Here is a 10,964-nt window from a genome sequence, read left to right on the forward strand (position 1 = left end):
GGAATATCTTCTGTGACAAGTTTGTAGTTGGAATCCACCACTTTTCCTTTGTGCCTATTCAAGTCAGTGTTCAAATAGTAAACAATAACAAAATGGTTTGCCTTTCCTTGTCTTTCCTTGCTTTTATGGCTAATTCAACTGTAGCAGTGCATCCTTAAGCAGCTAATGCTGTGCTGTCACAGCTCTATACTGTTTAAGGGGATTTTTCTGAAACTGTAAATTAAAGTTTTGTACAGACTGTAAATTAAATTCCCCTCTCAGTGCTTTGTGTTTTTCACAATTTTGGCTACTTAATGGAAAGATTTAATAGGAAATATCAGATACGTTTAGTTATAAGATTTAATTAAGACTCCTGCAGTTTATCATGTACATCTTAGTCTCCGCAACAGGAGGCCAGTCCTAAACTCTAGTGGCTTATAGGGAAGACCGGGGGGCATGGAAAACAACTTTTACATTCCCACAGGTACATCCAGAAAATTCCATGTGACTACTATAAGCTTACTGCCACCTTCTTCTTTGTTAGGATCAGCTGGAGTCTGTTTTGGAGGTTTCGCACAGGCAGATGGAGCAGTACAAAGACCAACCGCAACACGCGGAGAAGATTTCTTACCAGCAGAGACTTTTACAAGAGGATCTCATACATATCCGAGCTGAAATATCTAAAGTTTCAACGGTGTGTGGTTTTGATTGTTTCAAGGAAATGATAATTAAAATACCAGTTAGAGTAAAACTGTATTGTTTTTTGGATAGGGCAGTTAAGGCCTCTTCTGAACTGATCTGGTGAAGGTACAGGATACTAAACCAGAACAAAAATATTTTAAGCAATCTCTCCAGCTTTCCTTTTCAATGATCCCTCTACTATCCCCCTAAAAAAAGCTAAAAAACCTTTTTTCTACCTTTTTTACATTTATGGATGGGACTTAAATTGAAAATCCTTCCGCTGGTCCTTTGAAAATATGTATGTGATTCCAGTGTATTTTTCTGGGGAAAAGGAATTGGGAAAGTCTGTTGAATCTGTTGATACTGTGCCTTAATAAAATTCAAGTGTAATTTGATATTGAATTTTTATTAATAAAAATATTTCTAAGAATTGGCCATGAAAGAGAGTATATTAAACCAGGGTGTTTTGTACTCGCTATATTATTCCTACCTCTTAATGAGTATGAGACTAGCTCTTCGTAAGTGTGTTTTTAGAATTTCATGAACACCTTTCCTACAGTAAGATTTGACCATAAAAATTCCAGTATTATTTAAATGTATATATGCAGTTTTTTGTGCCTGTCTTTCACAGACAGCATTTAAAATTTAACTGTGGGCATAAATAGCAAGTAATTGTAAGAATGGCTCTACTGCTCCTGTCCAAGGCTCCTTCTAGCCCAGGGTTCTGGCTTCAGCAATGGGCATCAGCAGATGCTTAGGGAAGAGTAAGGATAGGAGGAGTGAGTATTATTTCCTGTCACAACCAATCCAGCTTCTAACTATTTTCTTTTCAGAGAATTCTTGAGGCCGGTATTATTTTGTCTGGTGATCCTCAGTAGATCATTTCCAAGAACCTGTACAGTCCCATATTAAATTCTGTAAACCTTTTGCATCCAAAAACATTTGGCAAGGTATTGCACAGGTCTTTTCCCCACTGAGCGGACAGATGCTTTCTTTTATTTTTTTTTTCTGAGCCTGGCTTCTGCGTGTTTCATGTGATAGAACCTTCTTATTGTATGAGAAAGGATGGGGAACGGTCAGTCATTCTCTACACTCTCCATGTCACCCATAGTATCATAAACCTCCATTATTTTTGTCCCTCAACTCCCAAGCGATCTCTTTTCCAGAATTCAGAGAAAAAGCCAATTCCATCATTCCTTACATAAAAAGGCTCTAGACACTTGATTTTTCTCAGTTTTGGGTCAGAAGGCAGACTATGGTACCATGGATGCTGGAAATAATAAGTAAGGGTGATTGGATAGCCTTGCTTTCTAGGTGTCTGCTTGTGCAGACACTTACAATGACATTAAAGCACAGTCTCTAGAACTTTTAAAGGATAACATGCTTTGTGTTTCAGAATGTGAGTTCTGGTTCAGGTGACTGGATTTTAATTATAAACTTGTTTATAATTAAATAGAGGAGTAAAGGAAAAGGAACTGGAATCGACTTGATTCCTCTATAGCATATTAGTCATAGTTCAGATTCTATTACATGCCAGTTTTATGCTTAAGAAAGAGTTTTGTGTGAGGAAGCTCTCCAGAGGTTTTTTAACTAGGGATTCTTGACTTGATCTTGCAAGCGATATAAGGTGTTTTGAAGTTTATCCTCCAGCCTAAGCAGAAGTCTAGACAACAAAATGGATTTCTCTCTTCTTTTTATAATAGAACACCACTATCTTAAAAACACTTTGGTGCTTAATTAGAGAATGTATACAGGTATTGTGAAATTTATTACAACTTTTGTATTAGAGTATTCCCTCTGTTAATAGGAAATGGAAAATGCTTGGAATGAATATCTGAAATTAGAAAAAGATGTGAGCCAGCTGAAAAAAGCCTTACAGGAACAGATGAATAGTTCATTGGTATCTCAGGTGAGTCCATTTCCAGATGCTGGTTTTCTTATGAGATGATTTTGTCTGAACTAAGAGAAATTCTCTGCAATTTTTGCACTGTATTCAGCTGTCGTGTAGTTTGCCAAGTTCAGGCACTGTCACAGCAGAGCTGTGCAGTAACTAGCTGTCTTGCAGCATGTGTAATAGTTTCTCATAAGTTCTCTATGCAAATTTGTCATTATTTTATTATGTTTTTATTACATGCTGACATCTTGACATTGATAACGTATTTAATTTATAGCACTGTGCAGGACTTCTTAGTCTTCCATTTATTTGATCTGACATTGCTGGCTTCTTTACCCATTTTTAAGAACATCAGTCACTGGCTTGGTATTGTCATTACTTGTTCTTTGTCATGTTCTGCTATTTATGGAAGATTTATCTCTGCAGATTGTTTTGTGAAGTAGAATAAGTGTTTAACAGCCATCAGTAATTGAAAGGCATCTCAGTTTTAAATCAATTATTCAGTTTTGAATCTTACAAAGAAGCTTTCTTTGAAGCTAAGTTATTCTTTTTGCTGAACTGAAAGTGGCACACCAGATTATTTTTACATACCTGCTTACAACTGGTGATTTTATTCTTAAAGCAAGAAATACAGTCCAAATTATTTTTCCTGTGCTTAAGCAGAACAGTTTTATTGAAAAGACAAAATATAAGGAACAAAGCTAATGTATATATTTTGCTGAAATCTTAACCTACTGTTCCAAATACCCTGACCAGAAAAGCTCACTAGTTAAAATTTATTTATTTGCAATAAATATCAGATAGAAATGGAAGTCTGTTTATTTTCACTATTAATGGAAATATGTTTTGTGTCAAAGCAAGAGCTGTAAAACTTCTATTTTTAATTGCATCATGCGTTAAAGTCCATTTTCATTTAATTATGGGCAGTGGGGGAGTGATTCAGTTTCTAGAGCCAAAATATTGTGTAATTGAGCTCAGCTGTAGAATCCATTCCTCCAAATAATCCCAGAGGTATTTTAGAATAAAATCATCTCTGTATAAGATTATTTTGCTTAACAAAGGGAAATTACAGGCTTAAACAAAATACACTTTGTTAAAGTACTTTAACAGTTTCCCATTCTGCATTGAGCATGCTTAAAATACTGGATGTGTGGTATCTGATGCAGCAATGCACTGAATTAATAGACTTAATTCAGTTTTATTAACACCTCATATCAAATATATGCATAATTTTAACAAAATTCACATGCACACACACACAGAATATGCACATTGTGTGTTTTGTGTGTGTATGTTTACATATATGTATGTATGTATAGATATGTTTGGCTAAGATGTAAAAATATGTTTCTGAATACGTTTTTTGAGATATTAAGAGGAGGTGATTATTTCAGAAAGTACTGAATGTTCTTAAAACTATATTCCTTCAAAAACATCTTTCTTGAAGTACTCATAATTAGAGGTTTTTTAATCTCTGCCCAAGGGTATGTAGACTCAGAGTCATTTATCTAGTATTTTCCAAAAGCACTAGATTAATACACACTGTATTTAAAAAGATGTGGTCTTCCTGGAATATTATTAAAAAATCAGTAAATTTGCAGGGTCAAGTTGCTGTAGGAAACAGCTAATGTTGTTTCTATATAGCATTAATTAAAAGGTTAAAAACTGAATGTTTCAAGCAACTTGGTCAGGGTAAATCTAGCTTACAAGTTTACTAGTTCATTGTCTTTTGCTTAAGGGTTGGGGGGATCTGAGCATGTTGAAATCAACTGAGACGTATTTTGTCAGTGATAACTTTTTAGCTGTTTTTTCTCCTCTGGTTTTATAAATCATTCTAAATTATGTTTCTATGTGAAGGAAGTTAGAGAAATCAATTTATTTCTCCGAGTTACCTTTTCATAGTTGCCCATAAAGTATATTTATACCCTTTTGTAAAGAACAATCTTGGCTTTTGTAAATTAAAAACAAATTCATCTGTTTATCTTTTAGATCTAGTCCATTTTTGATCTGAAATATTCTCTTCACATCAATATTTAACTGATGGGAAGAAATAATATTAGAAGATATCCTGGCTTTCATACATTACTAATAGAACATTTTCTGAGTGGTTTCAGAAGCAGGATTTTTTTGTACATGTGGATTGTTTTGCTTTGCTTTGGTTTGGTTTTTACCAGTCTTGAGGCTTGATTATTGTAAATCCATCATTTGGTTCCTTGCAGTATGATTAATCTCAGAAAAATGAAATGAAATGTGCAAATTTATAGTTTGTACCCTGGCAATCTTTCAAGATATTTCTCATCTATCGAGTGAGTTTTACTACAGGCAAATAACGTTTTCCATCATTTAAATGTTTGTGTTCTTGGCACCCTGTTTGCTGATCTGTAACCTGGCTGAACATATTTTCTGATCAAAGACAGAAAGTGGAAAGCAATTTATATGCCTTCCTTAGCTCTATGAGGTGTAAGAGCTTTTACTGAAGTTTTTCTCTTTCAGGCTTATAGGATTAATTAGTGGTTATTTTGCAGCTCATGGCAAGTGATGGATTTCTAGAGTTCTTGAGCAGTTTGTAAGCAATTCTTAACTGGAGTGTTTCACTGCCTTCTGCTTCCTTAATAATACTGTTTTTGAACTGATTTTCATAATTTTATTCTTAACGTAAATTTTTGAAGGCAAAATTACTAGGCTTTTGATTAAGTAGCTGAGAATAGCTATTTATGATGCTTGCAATAAACATCTGATTGAAGTGGTGGCTTCACTAGCCAAGGCCTCTGGCTGCAAGATGCAATCAAAGGCAGAGTCCAGACTGTAAACAGAGCTTCCCTTTCTTTCCTCCTGGAAATCCCTGGTAAAGCATTAGGGTGCAAGATGAGATCAAATCCTGGAATAGCAGCAATATATTGTTTCAACCTATAATGCATCATGTCCAGTAGACCTAGCAACTGAAATACAAGCAAAAATTAAATTTTTCAGCCCTTCTGAGTTAGTTCTGGTTTTGTATTTCGTCCATTAGGAAGTTCATGGCAATATTTAGGGTGACCATACTTATTTTCTGCCTTTTTAATGTTGGGCATTTCCCCTAAATATATATTAACATGAGTTTTGTATAACTGCATTAGCAGTCTTAAGTGTGTTAGTATACGATTTAAGAACAAAGTTCAAATGAAAATGTTCTGTAGAATGTAGAACATTAAACTCTGTTTTTGTAGCCTGCGTAGTATTTTAGAAAAAGATGTAGATGTGTTTCTTTCCCTGAGTCTTCCATAGGAAGTCTTCCAAGACTCAGAAAAAACTCTAATATATTTTATGGGCAAGATACATTGTTCTGTGTTGGTGGGTTTTGATTTTGGTTTGTGTGGTGGTTTTGATTTTGGGTTTGGGTTTTGTTTTGTTGGGTTTTTGGTTTTGTTTTGTTTTGCTTGTTTGGATTTTCTTTTTGATTTTTAATTTTAAAATAATTATGTAACTGATTTCTAGACTCCTAAGTATTCATGTCAGTTCTGAAACCTTAGTTTGCTTTCGGTATGAAAAGGATAAACCCATGCTAAAATAACATGGAAATATAATTGCCTTTTCTGTTTTTTCTTTTATTACAACCATCAGGAGAAAACACAAATACAAAAAGACTTGTGGAGAATTGAGGATGTTACAGCTGGTTTGAGTGCAAATAAAGCAAATTACAAAACCATAGTAGACTCTATCAAGAATCCAGGTAAGGAGAACATAATTAAAGCATAAACAATATGCAGCTGAATCTTTGAGTCTGCACAAATCATCTAGAAGTTTGTTCTACTGCAGAAAACCCAGTTAATTTTGCTATTGGTAGTGTCAGTAATCTCTGTTGATTGAGCATGTTCACTTGGTGGCTTTTTGTTGAGGTGGCAAAGAGGTTTTTAGTTGGTTTTTTTTCACATATTGATGGAACTAGAATGCAGCAAGCCATAAAAGGGAACAGTGGTAATGGACTAAGTTCTTCAAGTTTCAGAAAGAGCTCTGTCACATGCCAGGCTAACACGACCATAGTACCTATTCTGCATTCTGGCCAGGGGCTCCTCTCTACGTTCTCTGCTTTTTCTATTTTTTGATTTTGTTTTTTTGTTTTTTAAACTTTTTTATTCCTGCCTCCCCCCAACCAACCTCTGTGTTCTGCCCAACTCTGTCACATGCCAGGCTAACACGAGCGTAGTACCTATTCTGCATTCTGGCCAGGGGCTCCTCTCTACGTTCTCTGCTTTTTCTATTTTTTGATTTTGTTTTTTTGTTTTTTAAACTTTTTTATTCCTGCCTCCCCCCAACCAACCTCTGTGTTCTGCCCAACTGCCCTTGCTGCAGTTGATTTCTCCCTCCCTCCCCTTTCGGGGCTCCTTTCTACGTTCTCTGTTTTTCTATTTTTTGATTTTGGTTTTTTTCTTTTTTAAAACTTTTTTATTCCTGCCTCCCCCCCAACCAACCTCTGTGTTCTGCCCAACTGCCCTTGCTGCAGTTGATTTCTCCCTCCCTCCCCTTTCAGAGAGGTGTTTGGTGGGCAAAGCAACAACATCAGCTATGGAAAAGAGGAAGGCAAAGTGTGTGTGGTCTGCCTTTCAATTGCCTTATGTTTCAAAAAAAAGACCTAAGCATGGGGACAGCGAGACAGTTAATACCTACTGTAAATTCACTTTATATGTAAAGTATCTTGGCTCACCTTTTACATATAGAGATAAAATAGTTCTGAGATGGTGAGATTGTATTTAAGGTATGACTATGAGTGTTTTGCCTTGTCCACATCTGTAGGCATCATACAGAATCTGTGGCATGGGGCCAAATACAGCCTATGAACTGATGTCGTATGACTCTTGGGCTTTTCCTTCCTTCCCTCCCACTGCCATCTCCAAGGAATTTTACTGGATAGTATTAAAGTGTGTGTTTTTATATTTAGCCTGAAAGGGTTGCTTGAATCCTCATCAAGAAGATGTTTTCCAACCTTGCTGTAATCTAAAAATCAAACGTTTTTAGGTTAGCCCTCCCCCCCGCCCCGTTTGTGATCAAAGCAATGTTCAGAGTAATAGGGCTGTTTTATGATGTCTAAGGATGTTAATTGCTATTCTTATGAAAATTATTGATAAGTAATAACACCTAACACGTTTGCATATTTCTTCCTTTAGAGAGAAAAATAGTGCCTTCATTTTCTCAGCCATCAGTGCCTTCGTTACCAGCTTCCCTTGCAACTGCGGACAGCAAACTTTCAGTTCCACAGAGCCCTCCACCCAGTCCGGTTAAATCCTCTCTGGAGGTAAGGCTGTATCCACAGCCTTATTTCCAGACCAAAATGCAGCACCAAGCACAGCAGCTGAAAAAAATTGAGCCACCTCTTCAGTCACCAATTAAGCTCAAGCCAAAGGTTGTAAGTACTGCTCTTGTGAGATTCCTTCACCAAGGTTTCCATTTACTTCTGGCAGAAACAGGGAAGGTTTCATTGTTACAAAGTGCACACTGTGTGGAGGCAGAACAGGGAGACTCTTAAGGTATTTATATTGAAACTGAGCAATAGCACTTGCTGCAGAAGAGATATGTGCCTAATGTAGGGCTTTATGTAGTAGCCATATGCTGGTTTAGGACATAACTATGCAGAGTCTTCCTTGGTAATGCTTTGCGGTTGATTAGTTGTTTACTTTCTTGGGTCTTGTTTGTTTTTTAAAGCCCCAAGCTCTTGGTGTATTTAGAGGAGAGCATGCTAAAATAGTCACAAGTAACTCATAGAATGTAATAAAATTTCAGTCGGTTTATGCAAGGCTGTTTTCAGACTGTTTGCCAAAAACCTGTGTTTTCCTGTTACCAGGAAGATGAAGCACCACCCAGACCTCCTCTCCCTCAGTTGTACAGTCCTGATGATCAGCCACCAGCTGTTCCACCTCTCCCAAGAGAAGCCACTGTCATCAGACACACATCAGTGCGGGGCCTGAAGCGTCAGTCAGATGAAAGAAAAAGAGACAGAGAACTCGGGCAGTATGTAAATGGAGATTATAGGGTGAGCACTCATATATCTATACGCCTGCACTTTAAAGATGTGTGAACCTATTTACAGGTATGAACCTATAATAAAATATATTATTGTCTGTAAAATACAAAGACCTCTTGGTCTTGTAATAAGGAGAGAGATATAATGGCAGAGAGTAACAGCAGTTAGGAATCTGTACCATATAATAATGGCAGAGAGAGAATTAGTAATCCAGAAAAAAAGCTTTAGGATTTGTTTTGAGATTATTAAGACTTGATGTTTGTGATTTCATTTGAGCTGATGAGTATTTTTCTATATAGGTGGAACTGCGTTCATACATGAGTGAACCAGAACTAGCAACAATAGGTGGTGACCTCAGCCAACCTTCCAGTGTTTTAATAAGCTCTGACAGTGGATACCAGACATTACCTACCCGTGGTAAGCCACAAATTTACGTAGCTGATTTTTAACAGTATTGTGTGCGTAGGAGCTTTTCTCTCCTAGGAGTTTCGGGAGACGGTCTTTGTCATCAGATCATTATTTTTAGATAAACTATACAGATATACTATCCAGATAAATATATAGATATACTATAGACTTTGAAAGTCTAGAGATTTTGTGCATTTTAGTGGTTTAATGTTACAGACAACCAGACTTCTGCAAAGCGACTTAATATATAATGCTTACAAAAAAGAGCATAGTAAAACATGAAATTTGCTATTACAATGCCTCCTGTATTCCAGTTTATTTTTCCTCACAATTTCTGTGTGATCTTTTACAAATTCAAGTATTTTTTCAAAAACACTTGTATTGCCATTGAAATGAAAGCAATAAAGAATGTGAATACAATACCCCCAGACACTAAATGGGACTTGACATTCCATCCCCTCTGCGCTACAGTCTTGTATGTTTCACAAATGAGGACACGGAATACTTGGAGAAAAGTAATTAATTTCTTAGCCATTCTCTTCGTATTTCTTACCTGTGAATGCTGAAGGTTGATTTTCTTCATAAATGTGATTATTTGTACGGCTTATCTACTGTTGAACAGCTGAGTTCACCTCATACCTCATTTAATATAAGCTTCTAAATTACTGTATATCTTTCTGAATTTTGATCAATAGTGACCTGAAACACATTACTTTGGGCTGAAATGAAGTTCATGCCTTTTGTGATCTTCAGCACTGCAAAATGTGAAACATGAGCTAAAACAGCAACCAGAATGTCACAGAAAAAGCATGATAACTTGAAAAGCATCTGACACTTCGTTATGTCTGTAATTTTGATTTAAAGCATTCTCTTTTTCCTTATAAAGGTTTGTCTAGATCAACTTCCAGGTTGCACCAGTCGTCTACCATTTCATCATTTGCAACACTTCGAAGGGATAGGTCCAAGGTAAGTTTTAAATGAACATCTGAAGGCAAATTTCTGAACCATTCTAAATATTTAAGCCCAGAGTATATTTTGCATAGCAGGAAGCGGGACTGTAGTAGCATGGGAGAGGGCCAACACCTGTGATCTAATAAAATCTCCATTTTTACTTTCTTAAATGAATCAGGAAGACAGACAACTTAATGCACTTGAAACAGATTTATAAAACAAGGTTTAGAACCAAAAATCAGCACTATTACAGAAAATGTAGAGTTGAAAAGAACGAAATCAGGTTAATTTAGTAATAAGGTAGGATAAAGAGTTAAATTTTTGTATACTTCTTATAAAGTATTGATTACAACATGTGTTTTGTGTGTCTTGTGACTTCTACAGGAAAGACCAAAGAGTGCCTTGGAACGCTTATACTCTGGAGACCACCAAAGAGGCAAGATGAGTGCAGAGGAACAACTAGAAAGAATGAAGCGACATCAGAAGGCATTAGTTCGTGAACGCAAGAGAACTCTTAGCCAAGGAGAAAGGCAGTCTGTTTCATCTCGGTCTTTCATCAGGCCCATTTCTGCAGACATAGGCTCAGTATGTTAGATATGCCTTAAAAGGACTAAACTAAAAATATCTTTGTATGTTTTTTCTCCTAGTGAGCACTTTCACTTGAGTGTGTGTGATGCTTCTAATCTAATTAAATTAGTGTTACACAGCATAAAATGAGTTCAGAGAGTGAATAACAGATGATCTTTTCTTACTAGTAGTTACAGTGTATGTAGCAGAGTTGGTCAGAGGTTAGTGTGCTGAATGGAGATGTGAGTATATTGGAGTGATTTCAGAGACATGATTGTGTTTTATTGGAATTGTATTTAGAAAGTGTAAGAAGCTTGTACAGTTTTAAAACTGCTTCATAATGGAATGGGCCTTTTAGAATGTTCTTTTTCACCATGGGTATTTTTCTTTCTAATTCATAAATTAGACTGTAAGGTAGTCATGGTAATATCAGACCAAGGTAGTGTTTGTTTTTGTAAAAAAGCTGATAAAAGTATAATCAACTTTAAA

General features: G+C 36.1%; 1 protein-coding gene across 1 annotated transcript in view; it reads left to right on the forward strand.

The window, feature by feature from the left end:
- PLEKHA7 (pleckstrin homology domain containing, family A member 7) overlaps positions 1 to 10,704 on the forward strand; it is a 95,427-nt gene extending 84,723 nt beyond the window's left edge. The window contains exons 14-21 of the mRNA XM_010012071.1: positions 524 to 673; positions 2,468 to 2,569; positions 6,155 to 6,263; positions 7,696 to 7,934; positions 8,370 to 8,558; positions 8,849 to 8,966; positions 9,844 to 9,923; positions 10,293 to 10,704. Coding sequence (XP_010010373.1) covers positions 524 to 673; positions 2,468 to 2,569; positions 6,155 to 6,263; positions 7,696 to 7,934; positions 8,370 to 8,558; positions 8,849 to 8,966; positions 9,844 to 9,923; positions 10,293 to 10,502 — 1,197 coding nt within the window. The 3' untranslated portion in view covers positions 10,503 to 10,704. The remainder of the gene's footprint in view (positions 1 to 523; positions 674 to 2,467; positions 2,570 to 6,154; positions 6,264 to 7,695; positions 7,935 to 8,369; positions 8,559 to 8,848; positions 8,967 to 9,843; positions 9,924 to 10,292) is intronic.
- The last annotated feature ends 260 nt before the right edge of the window (positions 10,705 to 10,964 follow it).

This window comes from Nestor notabilis, unplaced genomic scaffold, assembly GCF_000696875.1.
Source record: "Nestor notabilis isolate BGI_N333 unplaced genomic scaffold, ASM69687v1 scaffold10273, whole genome shotgun sequence".
NCBI lineage: Eukaryota > Metazoa > Chordata > Aves > Psittaciformes > Psittacidae > Nestor > Nestor notabilis.